Consider the following 20,644-nt stretch of genomic DNA (forward strand, 5'->3'; position numbering starts at 1 on the left):
GTTGTTCACTCTGTTGCATGAGCGACATGTGTGACGCAGGACAAAAACAGAAGAAGTGATACAAAAATGCAGCAAACAAATTTAAACTAAGCCTACAAAACTGTCAATTTGGGCTAAAACAGCCTTGTTAAACTACTCAAAGATCTGCACTCATGGTTAAGTTTATTTGTTGACCGATAACTAACATGGCACCTCAAACGCAGAAACACATAGTGGATAAATTAAAGTGTCTGAAGGCTATTTACTCTCTGTTTAACGCTGTTTTGAACTTCAGAACAAGATAATTATGTAATCTATTAAAATAATAGGTTTTAATAAACTGTAAACTGCAGAAGAGATGCAAGATATATAGGATGGGCTTCACAAGTATACAGATATACAGTTAATAGTGCAGATCTCCTCCCACTAACATTACTGGCCAACACAAAGATCTGATTTGAGTATCACCAATACAAACCCCCCAATCCTGGCATTACCCAACCTTTTGCACTACGCTCATTCCTACTATAAATCAAAGTCTCTCTAGGTATATATAAGGATAAGTAACTTATGTTATTACATTAAAATTTAAATATGTGTATGCATATTCCTTGTGTGTAGTGTGAAGAGGTTACAAATATATGAACCTAGTAACCTTGTTATTTCATAATCTAATCCACACTGTCATGAACGCAAATAGTTTTTGGTAATGTTTAAATTCAGTCAGTTATTTTGTTTATTTATTTTTATGTATGCATTTAATACGATATTATTATTTTGTACAGCCTAGTCTAAACTTTTTTTCGAAAGAAATGTGGCATTATTATTTATATATTATTTTAAGATATTGTATTTTAAAATATTCAACAGTTTATAAATTATTTATGAAGAAACGCGTCTTATTTACATTTTTCTTTTTTTACGTCTACCATCTGGCTCCTCCCCGCTCTTACGTCACACCCCATCGCCCCTCCCCTTCCCTCCGCAGAGCTGCATTCCTGCTGCCACATCGGAACGAACCATTTTGGTCCGATGTGGCAGCATTTTCGCCTCACAATTTACCAAAAAACACAATTCCCCACGTAGTTTCACATTAACACGAACGTTGAATCACATGTTTCTGCGTGTACGTTCGCCATCTTGACCGTGTTCTTCACATTATAGTTGAAAGTTATGGAGTTTGTCCGACCCCACCCCCCTCTGCTTCCTCTTTAAAGTGGTCTGCTCCGCATGGCTGCCATGTTGGATGTACGCATCGCTGCTGCGTCTTGCTGGAGTTTCCGAATGAAAGTTGAGCGTTTATCCGCGTTTTAGACCCACAGCAAGTCCTTATTGTTGCATTTAACTCTCCAAACGGAGACGTTTTAAGTTCCTCCTCTGAACCAGGAGTCAAGCCTGGAAAACATCCCGACCGGCTCCTCCTCCTCCTCCGCCCTGCAGCCGGGAGTCGGACTCAGCGGAGATGATCCGGTTGCAGGCCACAGCAACCGGAGCCCGCATGGATTTTCTGTAGATTCGTAGTGTTCGCTGAGTCCGTTACGGGGATAACTGCATACTGCAACTAGAATAACTCGGAGCCATGAACAACCACTCGCAGCCCCGCAGAGCTACCAACGTGGGCTCCATCCTCCTGACCCCGCAGGAGAACGAGTGCCTGTTCGGATACCTCGGCAGGAAATGCGCCGTAAGTTCCTCCGTTTGTTTACCACCTGCAGGTTCAAATAGCGTGCAGGTTCAGATACTAATAGCGTGCATTCTGCAGGTGCATGCAGCCACACGTTCTATAAAACACGCCAGCTTGTGCTTCTTCATTCTCAGTTGATATGAAGCAGCAAAAAAACAACCGCCGGTGTTGCGTTCAAATCGGTGACCCTTGAGACTCCTTGACGTTTTTAAATGTAAAGACACCATCAGTGGAGCAGATCCAAACCTCAAAGAGACAAAACTTTACTCTCTATCGAAGGTTTGACGTGTTTTTAAATACAGAGATTAATGCGAGACAACAGAATCCAAACATTAATAATATAAACACTTGGATAATATTATAATATGATTTAGACTCTAATAAATACAAAATATGTTTCTGTTGGAATGTATTTTGTACATCGGTGATGTTTGTGTTTTGTTTATATTTTGCAAATATGAATACTTATAGACCTGTATTTGTATCGCTCTCATTAGTGTCGAATCGTTTCATTGCTTTTCCAGAGTGAGATTTGTAGGATTTTCTGTTTATATAATTGAAAACACAGTGTTTTTAAATGAAAAAGACAATTCCAACAGATTAATTGGTACTAAAAAGTATCCGTATCTTCAGTTGTAGTAGACCAAACTGATGACTGATGTATGTTGGTCTGACTGTAAAGCTTTAGCACATTTTTGTGTTAACACCCGATAATGTGAGAGTCCCCAGCAGGGCGCCAGGTGGCACGCCAGACACGTCATCATCAGTGAAGCTTTATTTTATACGTACATTTCTACGTTACTGGAAGTTTTCATGGAGACGAGGTGGATAAATGAGTGTGAAAGGCCCCTGAAGCTGCTTGAGGAACAAGTTTTAAACCTTACCTGCAAACCAAACATCTTACTTATTGCTTTAATCGTCTTAAAGTCTTAAACTGGTTCCAGTTCCGGTCTTCTTTTATGTCTATGAATTTGCAGCATTTCTCTCCACTCCATCAAAGATGGCCGTGTGTGTTCTTGGCAGTACAAGAAGCTGTGAAGCTCACGTCCTTAACACATATCATGGATGCCACTTGTACACTTCAGGGCCTTCTAATTAAAGAGACTTTTTAAATATGAAAACCAGCAACACATGTTTTATCCTTCCTGCACCTCGACACTAAATCATAAGCAGCTCCTGTGAGTCTGTGGTTTATCTGAATGTCGCTGGTATCAGAGGATGAACAGCAGCTGTTTCCTGCAGCGTTGTCTGCAAGAAGCAGCTGCATTCAGGGAGAAACACCAGAGGTCAGAGCTGTCAGTTAAACTGAGACCAGTGAGGTAGAAATGCACTGACCAGTACTTCTGGGTGTGGAACACGTTTTAGCTCGGCTATCAAAAAATGTCTTTAAATCCTGATGATTTATTGTTTGATCAGATAGTGTATTTTATCTAGACATGTTCCTGTACGGCCCCTTGTGTTTAGACAACAATAAACATGTCGTATTTTATATAATGGAAATAAAGGATTTTGTAAAAAGAAAATGTATTCCTTAAAGTAAGGTGTAAAATATTGTATTGACACTAATATCGTACAATTTCATTGAATACGCAGCGCTGCTGACCAGTGTAACCTCCGTCTCACATCAAACATTAACGTCATGTAACGAGTACTGAACACAGCGGCCGGTTCCTAATCTGATCTCAAACAAAAAGCATTCCTGTCACTACGTGTTGGGTTTGTTTCAGTGTCTTATTGTAGATTTGTCTTGTTAGCGATCGCTGTATTCTACGTTCCAACCGTCATCAAATAAAACAAGTTCATGAGACAATTCAGCTACGACCGTCTCACTCGTAGGCTTCTGAACAATTTAAACTAAAGTGAACCATGCAAACAATAAAATCCAGCGTTAAAAGCACAGGTATTTACTGTCATTTACTCTCCTTCTTTTAATATATATATATCTCTATCTCTCCAACAACATTTCCACAAATGTATCTTAAAAGCTTGATATTGCATTTGGGACCAATTCCAGGTGTTAGAAGTAAAGTGAGGTGTAATGTTGTGTTATTGATAACTTGTGGTCAGACTTCATCTCCTTTCCACACAAACACACAGAACAACATTCAAAGGAACTACAGTTTAAGTGTAAACCTTTTTAAATGCAGCAACAGATTGGTCCAAACCTGAACATGAATCTGATAGCATCATCTAACCAGACCAAAGTGTTCCTGAGGTGCTGCAGCTAATCCACTATCTGGCCTCCGTTCTGACGTGAGCGACGATGAACTTTTCCCCCGACGAATGTTTGGTGCTTTATTCAACGACTTAATGTGCAGAACAAAGTGTGTGTTCATGTTTGTACGTTTGGTAAGAAGCCGACGTAAACAGGAAAGATAATGGTGGCTGTTGTTGTTCAGGGTTTCTTGGGTTTTGTCGCAGACCGCTGATATTACTGCTTTATGCAAGATATGATTTGGCCCGAGGAGGAAGAAGCCAGAACGATATTCTATCAAGTTATTAATGTCAGATTTATCACAATAGTTGCAGATTCATTTTCCATCAATTTGACGAGTTGTTGCAGCTCTAAATCATCTCAGTCAGCATTTACTCAGAGTTCTTCCTCTGGAGTTTAGTTCTCATGTTGCAGTCGAGAGCAGACGCTGTTTTGAAAACTTTTCCTCTCGCTGGTGAGATTGTAAGTTTATTCTTGACTTTAATAAAACAGCAGATGACTAAACAATCTCACCATGAAAAGTTATTTAACGTTAATTATGAACTTTGAACCTCAACCTATAAGCCAAAGTGGATGGAAGCCCTTAAAGGGTTACTGAACAATGGAACTCTCAACATGTGCAGTCCCACGGTCGGTGTGGTGAGACGGCTTCTTGTTGACTGAGAGCGTTGTGTTCATCAGCCACGAGGTCAGAAAAACAACGAGCATCTGCTGAGAATCTGTTTTATCAACGTTGGCTCTTCAGACACCAAAGTCTCAAATGTCAGATTGACTGTTCTTGTACTTGAAAGCACCATCAGGCAGGCAAAGAGCTCCAGCTCCAACTGCATTAATCTGAAGCACAATTAAATATCAGCTGACTACATGTTGGATTTGATGGATTATCAATCTATAAATTTAGCCTTTATTTTGAGCTGTTGTAGCAAGTTTAAAGTGTCTACAAGTTGATTTTTATTTGCGATTAATTTAAACGAAGGCTGCAGCCAATGACGCGTCATCTTCAAACACTCCACCGGTGATGTCTTGTTTAGTCGGACCACAGTCGCCATAAATGTTCAGAATGCATTGAAAAATCACATCTCAGAAGATAATTAACAGATAATGATTGTTTTCTTCGTTAGATTGAAGACCTAAACAGTTCATTGGTTCCCAAAGCTTTAACTCAAACCGTCTTGAAGGAACCACTCTGAATCTGTTGAATGACTTGGACGTGGCTTTGGGTTCCTGGTTCTCCGATGCTGCAGTAACCTGCAGAGAGTCTGCAGTGTTGCTCTCTGTGTTTTACTGCCGCATACTTTCCCCTCGGCGGGAATTTACACGGCCTAATTGAGGCATTTAAAGGGCCGACCTTTGGCCTTTTCCTGTGTGATGCTGAGCGGTGATTTCATGGCGGTAAGTGTTTCCTGATGCTCTTCCGACCTGCACTCATAAATCACAGAGGAGGAAACCCGGTGGCGTTTCCTCGCCGCTCCCCTCAGAGGCTGGAGTTGCTCTCTGCCAGGCCGAGGATTTGACACAGCGCGACTTCTGCAGAAACTCCTAAAAACCACGAACCACAACAGGCCGAGGACGGCAGCTGGACTCCGTTTCCTGTCTTGTGGAAGTGAAGGTCAAACACAGTGGAGGAATGTCACATGTGAAATGAAACGGTCACTTTAAAGAGCTGATGTTCAGCTTTAAGCTAAGTTCACAACGACTCGTTGCCCTTTTTAATTCACAGTCCCACAACTTTAGGACCACAAAGCAGGACAGTGGTCCTCAAGGTTCTTATAAGAGTCTACTCAAATCAGTCACATGACCTCAATCCATGTGAGTTTGTGTTTTAACCAGGTGGCAACCTCTGGTTCTGCTGAGTGAAGCCAATGCTTCATGTGTTAAAGCTGCTCCTCCTCAGTCCACACAATGTTTACTGAGGTAATACATCAAGAGAGAAGTAGAGTCATTTTCTCATAGACTTCTATACAACCAGAGGAGTCGCCCCCTGCTGGACACTAGAGAGAATGCAGCTTTAAGACATGAAGCACCGGATTCACTCATCACAACCTGCTTTGTGGTGGCATGTTTCTTTTAGATTATTAAATGCTTATGCTTATGATCCGTCCTCTCTTTTGTCCCCTCGTGTGTTCAGACTCTGTGCTCGGCGGTGGTCCAGGTGTACGGCTCAGACCGGAGCTGCTGCTGGGTGAAGCGGTGCTGTGGAGTGGCCTGTCTGGTGAAAGACAACCCGCAGAGGTCCTACTTCATCAAAGTGTTTGACATCAAGGTGAGCGACAGCGTCCTGTGCAGAACAGCACTCTGGGTATTCAGAGAAGTGAAGCAGCGGTTGCGTTAAACGTTCTGGTTGACCGTCACTGTGACGGACAGGGACGTAAAAATAACTCGTCACTTTAATATTTCTATTGTAATAAGACAGAGGCTAGTGTGAGTAAATATATAAGATCAGTTTTAGTTTAGAATTGTGGAAATGATTACATCTGTGTTGTAATATAATTAGAGTTTTTGACAGACTCGCAGGCGGCGGTAGCTCTCTCTCTTTACTGTACATGAATCATTAATACACAGAACCTGCTGATGGATGTGTCTCTATAAGAGAACAGACGAACAGACCGTACGGACACTTTTCATGTCGACACACACAAAGCAGATCTGTGATTTATTTCTTCCATATTTGCCTCAGACGTCTTCTCCTGGTCGTCTTTATTCAGTTCTGATGTCTGAACCTGAACGCCTTCGGAAGGCAAATATCAATGTTGGTATTTGCCTCAAATGCAGTATTATTAGGCTCTACTATCATAGTTTTTCTTCTCATTTGTCAGCCTTCTCTATGTGGGTGAAACATGGTTTTAACCGATTTTATAGACTTTATGTTCTTAAAACTGGCTGCAGCTAAATGTTTCTCAAACGTCTCCAACCTTAAACTTCATGAATACACTTGATGTCCAATAATAGGAACATGCATTTAGATGTCTGTCTCTGATGAAAACAACAGCGTCGTCTTGTTGAGTCAAACTGCTCGCTCGGCTCTTTCCTGCGTCTCTTCTGCTGCATCCACAGTTTGTGGATTGTGGACAGACTGCATCCGCACGCTGTCGGCCGTTGGAGGAGTTAATGCGGTGCTTTAAGATGCAATCAATGTGTGCACCCGAAACAGATCAATGTGAACTATCGGCCACAGATGTGTGTTTACTGTCTGAGTCTGTGGTTTCAGTCCTTTTATATTAAAGAACAAACCTGCAGAGACTTCAAACGTGCTGCGGATGTATTACGTTGTTTGTTTCTTGTCACATGGTTCTTTAGGTTTATTATGCGGCGGATTGTTTTGATAACCCTCCTTGTTGGTGCGTTCAAGTGCACTTTACATTTAAATATGTTGATTTGTACCAGATGTTTCTGCTGACCGATGTCAGATCATTTTCATAGAAATGATAAAGTTGTGACTGTCTGAAAGGAAGGAAATCAATCCAGAGAACCCCTTTAATCTGTGTGAGATGTTATAAGTAAATGTGCTGAGTCACTTCTAAACCTCAAGGATAATCTCCTCTGATATTTCCGTCTGTTTTGTGTTTTTTTGCAGGAAGGGAAAATCATGTTTGAGCAGGAGCTGTACCACAACTTCTCCATCAGCAGCTCCAGGTCCTACTTCATCTCATTCACAGGAGACGTGAGTGACTTGCTCTCACTGATCACTCCGTTTGATACGCTGTCATGATCGATGAATGGGTTTGAACTCCGTCAAACGGCCGTTTCTCCTCACAGACATCCCTCCAGGCAGCTTATTGTTGGCAGAGTTAGTGTTAAAATAATGTGCTTCTGCTTCCTGGTCTGACTCTCAATGAACAGATCAACAGTAGAAATGTGATCCTGATGGAAGAACTGGACGATCTGACCGACTGATCGTTTCCTCATTTTCTAATGTCTTTAATCACACACTGACTATGTTTACATACCAAATATTACACATAAACCCAAACCACCACTAATAAGCTGTTTACATAATGAAAGTGATGATTCCACCAACGTTTACGTTGATCGGCTCCCCGGCTGCATGTAACCGGTGGAGGACGTGTTTCTTCCGTGTGAACTCAGCCTCCATCGTTATTATCACCATCTTATTAAAAAGGTTGGCGTTGTGATATTTGTTCATATCCAAACATCTGTTGATATCCACGTCTTGCATAACGTTTATAAGTAGGCGTGTTTCTATTTCTGACCAGAAATGTGGGCGTTTCTTTTGTGCATGCTTCTTTTAAACTGTCGGTAGTTGTTTTTTGTTGAACACACACAGAGCTGGTCGTAAACAGGAAAGAGTCCGTGTGTCTCCCAAAGAGCAGTAAAAACCCTTTTAATGTATTTATTGTGAATGAGCTGTGATCATGTCCAAAGAATGCTCCTAAACCAGAATAGTATCATCTCATCACACACGTCTTAGTGGAGAAATGCTCCATTCAGAATATGATGCTCACTCTTCTGTTTACATCTTTATTTTAACTCTGAACCCCAAAACCCACTGACGGGATTGAAAAGCATGTTTGTTGTTTTAAACAACTTGTTTATAAAAAAACGGTGAATTAAAAAGAAGTCATTTTAGTAATCTGTGGCTCTTCCTCCTCTTCCCCCTCTTCCTCTCAGACCTGTCAGATCGGTCTGAACTTCGCCAGCGAAGAAGAAGCCAAAAGATTCAGAGCCGCCATCAACGACCTGCTGAACCGACGACAACGCAAGACCGGTGCGTGTGCGTGTGCGCGTGTGTGCGTGTGCGTGTGCGTGTGCGTGTGTGTGTGAGGTAGGTTAACCTTTCACTGGGCTCAGGCTGCAGAACACTGACCAGCTCTTCTGCTAACAAAAACCTCAACCTCGGTCCCAAACCTGTGGTCTGCATCAGAGAGATCAAGCCAGCCGCTAAACATCTCCACAAACGAGGAGGATTCAGGGTTCTGCTGCTTTGATATTTGAGTGGATTTAAAGAGCTATATGTAGAGAGGAATACGATCTTCTAGCCTGTTAATAAATGAAGCACAGGTGATTGACAGGGTGCATTGTATCCTGTGGAGTTCCTCTTTAAATGAAGCCTTGACTTGAGGTTGTATAAAATGTGCATCTCGGGTCAAAGCGTCGGCAGTCTGTCTGTGAATGAATGCGCTTGAACTCTACTTGGTTTGGTAGTTTTTGGATGCAGTTCAGTGTAAATATCTGGTTAACCAGTGAAGTGTATGAAGTGCCTTGTGGTCCAGTTATAGACCGTCTATGAGAAGTGGACGTACTCGTCGGGACGTCACCCCGTTGGTTTGTGGGCTGTGGTTTTGAGGCCTCGAGTTCATCAATTTGGCCGTCGAATGATGAATAAGACCAGAGCTTTGGGACGTTTTTTCCTTCTTGTCTCTGCTGCTGTGAGTTTGTTGTGTCTGTAGACGTTCCTCCAGCTCCTTGTTGGAGAGCGTCACTCAAACTGTGATGATGACTGAAGGTCTGAAGCCTTCTTCATTGGTGGGGGGGAAACCGAGCTTTCAGATCTTTTCCTTCTCTTCCTCTCATGTCGAGGACTTCCTGAACTCTCTCTCTCTCTGACTTCTTATTTGCTGAGTCAGCATGTTACCTCTGACACCTTTGACCTCCTGCGGTCTTTAAAACCGTCGTCTTCTCTTCAGCCGTCCTCAGAATCTCACTAACCAGCTCACGCTCTCCTCTCGCCTCTTAAGAACTCTGAACATCTTCCGTTTCTTTATCTCCATTTTGTTCTGAAACTATAATTGTGTTCATTTTTTATTTTTTTGCAGAGAAGAGAGGTGACCCTAGAAATGGTACGTTGATATTGATGCTGTTAATATTGATGATGCAGATTCTCCTGCTTCTGCTGCTCGACACAGAAAAGACACCGTTTGTAATCAGCTGTTATATCAACGTTGGTCTTCTTTCCTTCAATAATAGATGTTTCAACAGAAAAAACAACAACAATATAATTCAGACACCAAATGTTTTATTAAAATATTCCCGTTATTTCCTCGTGTTGACTGATAACGACTTTTTCTACATTTATGATCGTGTCCGTAAAACTCTAAATAAACCTTCTAAACAGAGAAAGAAGCCGACTAGACGTCGTACTAAACGAATGAAGTGAAAGAAATTCAAATTCAGTCTGAAATAAAACTTTAAACTAAAAGATGTAAAACTGATCAACCAATAATAACTATTTTAACAAATTTCAATTTAAAATAGATTTGTCTCTGATAAGAATGAAATGATTCTAACGTCCCCACAGAGTCACGTGACCGTAAAGAATCCTGTTGAGTTCGGCCCAATCCCAACGCCCCCCCCTCACGGACTCACGGACTTTGAGGCGCGCTCCCGCGAAGTCCGTGAGGGTTTAGTTCTGTCCCTCTGATTGAAGAGGTTTGAACTGAGATTAGTTGAGCTGGTAGTCCGGTAGAGATAACTCCAGACTAACCTTCTGCTTCTATGCTGAAGCTTGAAGAAGAGCTTTGATGAAGCAACACGTTGTCTGTTAATTACAGCTTGTTTCCTAAAAGCATGAAGGACCATCGAGACGTACGAGTAGTTCTCAGACGTCTAACTGGACTACAAACCTTCGTATCAAACAGCAGCTCGTCGTATGAAGCTGATTTAAAGACTTCAGTCGGTCCGTTGAGGTTAATCTGGTCAGCAAGACGTCCATCTGTGCCATATGTGGACCACATGGTCTTGTTGTTCCCTTTAAACCCCGGCTGTGGTGCGCGTTAGGGCCTTAATCTGTAATCCCCTCAGTGAACTGCTGCTGAACATTTGTTTTGTTCTTTTTATCGTTTACTTGATACTTTAATGTGTTTTTTTTTGTATGGGAGGAAAGTGATCGTGAACCAGCATTAACGTTATAAGACGTCGGTGTGAAGGTGGTCAAACGTGGTACTGCACCCAAAGAAACAGTATTTCCCCGTAGAACTTCAGACCTCTGTAAGAATGTTAACGAGTACAGTATTATTCTGTGTATTGTGACTTTTAAACCATGAAGATTGTATACAACTGTGGACTTTTATCCCTCCATTACAACAATGGAACTAGTATAAATAGTGATTTGATTGCAGCCTTTTAAACTCTGTTGATAGTTTCACATCGCCACAAAACTCACAATTTGTCACAAACGCAAATTCAAAATAAGTCGTGTAGGAACAACTTAAAAACATCTGGGACAACGAACTCCATCAGACGTTATGTGTAAATAGTTCCCATCATGCTGCCCAACAGCTGCCAAGCACACAGGGTGCATCGACTTGCATAATGATGCGTTCAATCTCTGAGCAGTAAAAATAAGTATTGGACAAAAGTACATTTATAATTATGATGTGTTCAAATGTTATTGTAAAATGTAGTTTTTTGGAGAGAAACTTGAATAAATTATGTTTTGAAGGAAACAAACTGTTCAATTCAAACCAGATTTAATTTTTAGTTTAGACGACACGATTTATATTTAGTTTGGTAAAAGATTCCTTCCTCACTGCTGGTGTTTCAACTCATTTTGTAAAAAGACAAAAAAAACATTTTATGAAAACACAAAAGTGTTAATTCTAAAAAGACATTTTTATTTTAGTAAATCGATATCAGAGAGAGAATTATGAGCTGTTTAACTTCCTTAAACTAGCACTAAGCAGCCTATAATATATTAATACAACTAATAATGCCAATATATATATATTGAGATAGAATCATTTATTTCTTTATCATTTGAATTGTGCGTTTGGTTTTCATGCAAATAACCACTTTAGATGTCGATAACGACATAAAATGTTTAGAATGTGTTCACTGACTTCAGTTAATCTGGAGTTTTGCTCTCAATTATATTTCCAAGGAAGAAAACCAGACTTCGTCATTGGCCAATAAAATAGAAATGGTGTCTTCTCCATCATGAGCACAGCTGTGAGAAACGCTGGCAGTGAATCAGAGCTTTTAGTTTAGCTCTTCTCCTCTGCAGCTGCTCCTGCACGTCGTCCCCAAAAGTCCACTTTCATTAAGTTGTTGGTAAAGAGCGTAAAGAGCGGGATTAACTCGCATGTCCTGAAAACACATCGGTCCTCTCTCGAGATCGCGGTTTCCCTGAAGTTTGTCTCCGGTGGTGCGGATGGATTCAGTCTGACATTTGAAACATGAGAGTAACAGACGGACCTGGCTGCTCTGGAGAGGCTGTGTCTCCGTTATGTGGGGATAACACACATTGTTTGGGAATGTTGCTGGCTCGCCTCCGACTCTTATTAGTGGTTCTGAACCACAGATTAATTCCACAGTTTAACCATCACAGTGTAAGTAAAGTTTTACTGACCATCCTCCACTATTCAGTAAAACATGTGATCAGGACATCATTGATGTGTTTCTAGTAAATGTGTAAACAACCAATCAGAGGAGAGCTAGTAGCATTAGCAGCACCGCTAACGGCTAACCAGCTTCACTTCAGTTACATTATGATGCCTTCAGGCTCTGCTCAGTGAAAACGAGTACTGAATTATAACGTTATCATGAGGTGTTCACATGTAATCTGTAAAGTGTGGTTTTGGTGATAAACTTGATTGTGTGTTTTTATGAATGGAAAGAAAACACTACAGACGTCGTTAGTTTAACAAAGTTAAAGGATAGCATTTAGAATGTCTGGTTGTTTACAGACTTCAGAACCGTTAAACTGTTTTTCCCACCGTCCCCAAAAATCAGTCCAAATCCTTGTAGACCAGCTGCTATAAATGAACAACAAAGGGATCTGTATCTGTATTTGCTCCTTTTTGTTTCTGTGCTTGTTGAGTTTTATGATCCGTTGCACCACTACTCGTGACCTGATGTGAAGTTTTTCTTGGCAACCGCTTCAGGAGAACAGCATTTTTTGGAAGTATATTTTGTTGATATATCCAAGTTTAAGTACTGATACAAAAAAATATTTTTCATACCTCACTACAAAGCCATAGACTGTATATAAGAAGTGGACAAAGTCGTCCTGGCGTCTCTCATTGGTTTGTGGACGTTTTGAAGCCTCGAGTCCGACATTTTGGTCGTCGCCATCTTGGTTTTTTGCAACCAGTCATCGTTAGTGACCATATCTGGACTGAGGAGGAGTGACGTAGAGATGCTCTCAACCTGTCAATCACTGTGTAGCCCCGCCCTAAAGCATCCCCTGCTTTATGGTCTGTTTGACTCTAAATGGACCATAATGTACTAAATGAACATCATGCTGTATTGAAGAAGACTTGAAACTAGAGATTGAGACCATAAACTCATGTTTACAATGTTTACTGAGGTAATAAATCAAGAGAGAAGTAGTCATTTTCTCATAGACTTCTATACAACCAGAGGAGTCGCCCCCTGGTGGACACTAGAGAGAATGCAGCTTTAAGACACTTCAACACTGGCTTCACTTTTCAGAACCGGAGGTTACCGCTTGTACAAAATATTTGTTTATTGAACAAGAATAGCCAAAGTGATCAAATGTTAAACACAAGCAGCCGTACAAATACGTTGTCCCCGAAAGAGTCTAAAACATGATGATCTTTGGTTAGTTTTCAACACGAAGATATCGAGACTTTGCACATTGTACAAAAGCCTTTCAGTCGGTATCTTAAAGTCGTGCTCGAAACGTGGGACAAAAGCCGGCCCGCCCGTCCTCCGGAGACGGCAGATTTGAGGCGAGCCCTTTAGGTCCAGCGTTCATGGGGAGTCCCGGGGATCTGTCCTGGGATTAGCAGTGGATTAGGTGGTTTATGTCGGATGCTGCCGCAGTTTTGCGGAGATTACGAGGAATTTGAGGACTGAACGGTTTCGGACCGACAGAGAGAGGAGGGACATCCGCTCAACGTTTTATTTATTAGAAAAGCTCAGTGAGAGAGTTTACAGAAGATCTTTGTCGGATTGATCCTCGGGTACCAGAGATTACTAGATATTGATGTCAGAGTGAGGAGGGGTCGGACACAACCTTCTGTCCTTGAAGCCCCCCCCCCCCCCCCCCTTCCCCCTATTTACTGACATGACATTAAATCAAAAAGTACAAATCTGCAAACAAAATCCTCAATTTGAATAGCGTAATCGAGCATGATCTGGTTTTATTAAATCAACTTTCCTTAATTCATATAACTTGTAAGTTTTGTCAACATAAATAAAATGACAGATGTTACTTTTGGACTAAATGATGTTCTGTTTTTAAATGTTTGGATCGGAAACAATCCTAAACAAACCACATCTGGAATCTAATTTTACAGTTTGTATAATACTAATATTATTAGTGTAGGCTGATGTTGATCTGCAGAAGATTGGTCATAAGATTAATCGACTAATCTAAAAATATAGTGCAGAACAGTATGCACGTGAAGCCATGAAGTTACACTCGGCTGTTTATAAAAGGTGTCAAGAGAGAAGATCTTGGGCTTGTTAAAATCTAAAGGGTTCATCTTCTGGGGAGCAGGAATGAAATGGGGACTTTTGTTTATTACATTATAATATTGAAGGTGTCAGTGTTGTCGTCTCTAACAGACCACACCGCTCATGAACTTTCCCCCGTGTGCAGGTCCAGCTCTGCACATTGCCACGGTGGACATCAAGAACCCGGAGATCAACAACGTTCGATTCCACCACAACTCCCACATCCACCAGCAGCCTCCGTACCACCTCAACAACATGCTGAGCCACAGCGGGCTGAACAGGAAGGACAAGAAGAACAAAAGCAAGAAGAAGAAGCTGACCAAAGCTGACATCGGCACACCCAGCAACTTCCAGTGAGTCACTTTTACAAATGTCCAAAACCCAAAGATATTCAGATTACAATGATTATGAAATCATCTCACCGGAGAAGCTCAAACAGGCAAATATACAGGTATATCTATGTCTGAAAAAAGACTCAAACAATAAATAAATGATCAAAAGTCAGTTGACTTTCATTCATTAGCTTATTGTTTGAGCTCAAGTCCAAAAGAGACGGAGTAAAGAGAGGAAAGTCAAACTCCGAAATGACTGGATCTTACATTTCCCAAAATGCAACTCGGTGTCTTTCATTAGACGCTCGCTCTCAAAAACACATCGGATGACTTGAAATGTGGTCATTATGGATGTAATGTGTGAGAATGTGCTGACTGGCTGTGACGTGTGTGTGTGTCTGTGTTTGTGTGTCCTGTCTGATTCTGCAGTAACACTCTTCTTCTTCATGGAAACAGTAAACATGTTGCGTTGAGGTCTGAGAGCGCTCAATGACCACTCTGTCCCTCTGACTGATGTCACTCTCTCTGATGAGTGTGTGTGTGTGTGTGTGTGTGTCTCTGATTGTGTGTGTGTGTGTGTGTGTGTGTGTGTGTGTGGGCTCGCTATTCAGCGTGTGCACACGGTCGCCCATGTGCACCCTCTGAACATGCCTCTGTATATTAATGCGTGTGATCTCACCACACGTCTGTCCCGTCTTCTTCAGGCACATCGGTCACGTGGGCTGGGATCCAAACACAGGTTTTGATGTGAGTACCGCACACACACACACACACACACACACACACACACACAGGGAGCACAATAGTGACCTGTGTGGCGGCTGCATGATGAAATCACACAATAGGCTCTTTTTGCTTCCTGCTCATATTCAACGTCTCAGAAGCTTCACACAGAACGTTGTGGAGATGAACTCGTCACAGAGTTCACTGCACACTGAAGGAATTAATACACCATTTTGGGTATTTTAGTAAAAGTCAAACATCCAAGTGAAGTAACATGAAGGAAGAGACGTTTCTTCAACATGTGATAACGTGACTCTAGTGGAGGTTTACTGAGTGGGATTGTAAACAGGTTGAATTATCATTTGGGTTTGACAGATGTTTGTAAAATGGAGGCTGTTTAGGAACTCCGGGCTGGTTTCCTTGAGCAACCGGAGCAGCTGATGTATGACATCACTGAGCACAGACTAACGTTCTTAACGAGCAGGAGGTTTTCTGTTCACTCCATCATTTTTGTCTCCGTTCACCCGACTGACTGAGCGTGCTCAACGTGCCGTCAGTCACGCGCCACATGGTCCCAGAATGCACTGCAGCGTGGCGGGAACACAGAGGTGTGAATGTGTTTGGAGGAGACGGTGCAGAGCTGCAGGTTAACGTTTGATTTGATGGGAAGCAGCTGAGTGGTTTGTTTTTCAGGCAGCTTGTAACTCCTCCTGTTGGCCACCAGGTGTCACACTGACTCTGTGACTGTTGAGTTCATCTTCACTGCAGAGGAGGAAGAACCTCAACATGTGTCCTCATGAAACAGAACAGAGGACAGAGGAATGATGTAATAAAGCCTCAATAATAGAGTTCATGATGTGTGTTCCTCGTTAAAGGAGAGAGAGGAGACAAAATAAATAAAGTGACATGAAGGGCAACATTTTAAGAGAAGCGTTTCAAACCAAACCCCCGAGACTTCTGATACCTTTTCAAGTGACACAATTTCAGCTTTTTTAAATCTCAGCCGTACTTTGTGCGAGTTTGCTGGATGTTAGCATGCTAACGCGCTAAACAAAGATGCTGAACATGGTGAACATTACACCTGCAGCCTGCTGGCGTCATCACTGTGAGCACGTTTATTCATGAACACATTATAAACTATCCTCCAGCTTTTTACACAAGCAAACACTTTGTCTCCTGTCGAGTGTTTTCAGCTGAAATGTCTTTTTCTGAACTCGACACAAAGTTCTGATCTTGTAACCGTCGACGTCATCAGCGCTAGGTGTTTGTGTGTTTGTGTTTGTGTGTTTTTGTTCTGAATGTTTGTCGATGTTGCAGCTGAACAACTTGGACCCTGAACTGAAGAACCTGTTCGACATGTGCGGAATCTCCGAGGCTCAGCTGAAGGACCGAGAGACGTCCAAGGTCATCTACGACTTCATCGAGAAGAAGGGCGGCGTGGAGGCCGTGAAGAACGAGCTGAGGAGGCAGGGTGAGAACGCACACACACACGCGCACACACACACACAGTCTCACACGCACGCACTGTCACACACAGTCTCACACACACACACAGTCTCACGCACACACACACACACAGTATCTCACACACACACACACGTGTGACGTTATATGACGATATGTTGAATTAATCTTTGGATTTTGGGCTGTCGGAGCAGCTGGAAGATGTCAACCTGGACATTCTGATATTTTCTGTTAGTAGTGAACAATCCCCACGGTCCTGTTTCCTCTCTTGTGGTTGATGGCTGTTGGTCGGTTGTTGCTTATAGCTGGTGATTGATGGAATATATTCTGCTGTTCTTACAGTTTTACACCCAGAAGGACTTTCTCTTCTTTCGTGAAAAAGGAGCCGGATAGCCGCTGGTTAGCTTAGCACAAAGACTGGAAACAACTAACAAAATCCATCTACCGGCATCTGAAGTTCATCTCGTTTGTTTTAGAACTTGGATATTTGCAGTTTTACGTAGAGATGTTCTGTGACAATGATTCCGATGCCTCAAAATCGCATATCGGCCGATAAAGAACACCATTACCAATGCGTTAATAACAAAAATATATCGTTCTTTTAACAGCTGTGTACTTGCAACAGTGCCAATTCAAACAAAGGAAATGTATTTCCCTTTTGTTTGAATTGGCACTGTTGCAAGTACTGTTTCCATTTGTTTAAACTCTCATGGGACAGTAAAGCCTTGCATAAGAATACGTATAAAGTATTTAAAGTTGCATATTAAAGCGTCTGTAAAGGATTTATTCTTTCTTATTATTCTATACAATAGATATGGAATCTTGTTGTGCACTATTATTACTGCAGGTGTCACAGATTTACTGAATGAATTGAGAACTTCACCATCTTTTCAAATAGAAAACAAAATAACTTTTCATTATTTTTTATGAACTGATTTAAATTCGTCTCACGGTTTTCATCCTGAAGGATCTCTTCCGTCCGTCTTCCTGTATTTTGTATTTTTCCGTCAGACAGTCGAGTTGAAATGCCGATGAAACGTTTTTCTCTGTCACACAGTTTTATTCTTCGTGACAGACTCTTCTTCTTCTGCATGTTTTATTCATGTTAACCTCTGCTGGTGTGAAAGCAGAGAGTGATCTGAATCTAAAGGTGTGTGTGTGGGGGGGGGGGGGGGAGGTGTGTGTGATGTGTTTCTCGTACAGAAGTGGCTTTATTTTCATAATGCAGTTTCGTGCTGCAACTTGCAATTAGTTTCATTATCCATTAATGTCTAGATAATTCAATCAATTATTTAGTTTTTAAAACAAAGTAGTGAAAAGTGTCGGTCACAACGTCTCAGAAAGCCTCGGTTAACTAATTCAAACTTCTTTTGTTCGCCCAACATTTCAAAAACAAATCCATTCAGTTTCCTATAAAAAGCATCAGATCCTCACATTTTAGAAGCAGGGTTTGGGAACTGTTTGCCTAAAGATATCGTGTCATTTTGTCGCCCCCCCCCGCCCCCCCCCGCCCTGCAGCACCCCCTCCACCTCCTTCTCGTGGCGGTCCTCCTCCACCTCCTCCACCACCACACAACTCGGCTGCTCCCCCTGTTCCTCCTCCTCCCCCGTCCAGAGGAGGACGCGGAGCCCCGCCTCCCCCTCCTCCATCCAGAGCCCCCGCCTCAGCGCCTCCCCCTCCGCCTCCGTCCAGACCGGGAACTCTGGGTGCCCCACCTCCTCCACCTCCTCCCACTAGGGGAGGTCACCAGCCCCCTCCTCCTCCTCCTCCCCCCCACCATCACCACCACCACCAGCCGCCTCCTCTTCCTCCTCTGTCTTGCCTGCACGCCTCGATCTCCCCACAAGCCCCGCCCCCTCCACCTCCGCCAGTGGCCCAGCAGTCTCCAGTTGTCGGCTCCGCCCCCGCTCCACCTCCTCCGCCTCCTCCTCCACCTCCCCCTCCCGGCCCCCCTCCACCTCCGGAGCTGGACGGCATCAGCGGGGGCGGAAACTCCCCGAATTCGACAAGCCCCGGCAGGAAGTCGGCGCTGCTGGAGCAGATCAGAGGAGGAGCTCAGCTGAAGAAGGTGGAGCAGAACAACCGAGCGCCGGCCTCAGGCGTGGGACGGGACGCCCTGCTGGACCAGATCCGACAGGGAATCCAGCTCAAGAACGTAAGACCGCGTTCTGGTGCATCGCTTCTTTACACGGTCAGAGAAACATCAGGTTGTACCTGCAGTAACTGGACCGGATCTGTTTGTGTGTGTCTCCAGGTGCCGGATCTTCCGGAGTCCGGACCGCCGGGGTCTGCTCCCACGGCGGGCATCGTCGGCGCTCTCATGGAAGTGATGCTGATAAGGAGCAAAGCCATCCATTCCTCAGGTAACTCTGCCGACACCATCATGACGTCCAGGGTTCTTAGCTTAACCTCACAAATGTACACATTAAATGCTGCTGGCTTAGTCGGTACAGACTCAAACCTAAACGAGATGGATTGTGGGGGAATTTTGTTATCTTTTTGACGGAGCCAGGCTAGCTGTCCCCCCCTGCTTCCAGTCTTTGTGCTAAGCTAAGCTAACCGGACATGAGATTGGTATCCATCTTCTCTTCTAAATCTCGGCAGCAAACACTTAAAATTTTAAATGCGTGTCCTTTTCTCAGACGAAGACGAGGATGACGACGAAGTCGACGACTTCGAAGACGATGACGAGTGGGACGACTAGTGAAGACATCCCCCCCCCCCCCCCCCCCCCCCCCCCTTGCACCTTCTGCTGACGCTAAAATATCCTCTAAAAATCTTCCAGCATCCGACTAACATTGCAATGTAAATGTTGTGTGAATTGGCTGTATATTTATTTTTGCTTCTTTTTTTTATGATTTGTTATAATTAATCCGTGCAATACCTCATCTGTTAAATCTGTAAAGTTCGTCACACGTCCTCACCGTTAGACTCCTCTCATCCCGTCATTAGAAAGCACTTAACGCCGCCATCAGCACAGTGTGGAGACAGACGCCCCGGGGCCACATTTCATTATTCACGGTATCAAACACTAGGAGTCTGAACTGGAGTCTTCGTGGGCTCGTTGTTGTTTTGTGTTCATTTCTTGTTTTCGTTCCTCGTGAAGGAAACTGCAGAGGGAGACGTAAAGGTGCGACCAAACAGGCAGGATCCTCTTTGTGTTCTGACAGCGGTCGGTTTAAAAACGCGATATAATACTATTTTTCTTACCGTGCTTCTTTTCGTACCTCCGAGTTTCCTAATAAATTGTTAGTTTAGTCGTGTTATTTTTCCTCATGAACCCTTTTTTTGACCAAAAATGCGGCGGCTCGGTCGCCTCGTGTGGATTTTCAACTTTACGTTTTTTATTAATGACGTTAAAAGCCGTTTATTTGCACACAGTTTATATGATAGTTACATTTTGTGTTTTTTCAGGTGTGCATTTGTCGAGTCGTTTTCATGTCGTCTCGAGCAGGTTACCGTGACCGTGACCCTTTTAAGAAGCTAAAGGGTTAATATGTCGATCTTTAAAAAAACAGGACTACAAACATGGCGGAGGACGTTTCGCCCTCTTTGGCTTGATACAGAAACATGTTCTGCGCACGGTAACGTACACACACACACACACTGTGGCATTTGTGAAATGATAGAAGTTTTGTTCTTAACGTCTGGTTGGTTGTTTTTGTTGTGACGTCATTCCGTTACTTTTTCTGCAGGAGGGCGAACATCCAAACGGCGCTCCGGTCGGTATTTCAAAACAAATTTCACGTCATGCAAAAGAACTAAAACATTAAAAGATAAAAAAATATAATTCATCCTCTTCCAGTTAACAAAATATAATTTTATGCAACGCGACTGTGAATGCCTCGTCGTGAAGAATAATACGT

The 20,644-nt window shown here is 42.8% G+C and overlaps 1 protein-coding gene across 2 annotated transcripts; it reads left to right on the plus strand.

The window, feature by feature from the left end:
- The first annotated feature begins 1,198 nt into the window (after nt 1-1,198).
- On the plus strand, nt 1,199-19,509 carry wasla (WASP like actin nucleation promoting factor a). 2 transcript variants are annotated; one of them, XM_076089690.1, is made up of 11 exons: nt 1,200-1,663; nt 6,007-6,141; nt 7,453-7,539; nt 8,508-8,604; nt 9,653-9,676; nt 14,404-14,611; nt 15,295-15,337; nt 16,631-16,784; nt 18,296-18,933; nt 19,033-19,141; nt 19,421-19,509. In XM_076089690.1, exons 1-11 carry the CDS (start codon nt 1,559-1,561, stop codon nt 19,480-19,482), a joined length of 1,662 nt encoding a protein of 553 aa, XP_075945805.1. In that variant the 5' UTR covers nt 1,200-1,558; the 3' UTR covers nt 19,483-19,509. The 2 variants fall into 2 exon arrangements, with proteins under 2 accessions (XP_075945806.1, XP_075945805.1); XM_076089691.1 differs by lacking the exon at nt 9,653-9,676 and having other exon boundaries at nt 1,199-1,663.
- The last annotated feature ends 1,135 nt before the right edge of the window (nt 19,510-20,644 follow it).

The sequence above is a fragment of the Anarhichas minor genome, unplaced genomic scaffold (genome assembly GCF_050575085.1).
Source record: "Anarhichas minor isolate MPS153535 unplaced genomic scaffold, ASM5057508v1 ptg000011l, whole genome shotgun sequence".
Classification (NCBI taxonomy): Eukaryota; Metazoa; Chordata; class Actinopteri; order Perciformes; family Anarhichadidae; genus Anarhichas; species Anarhichas minor.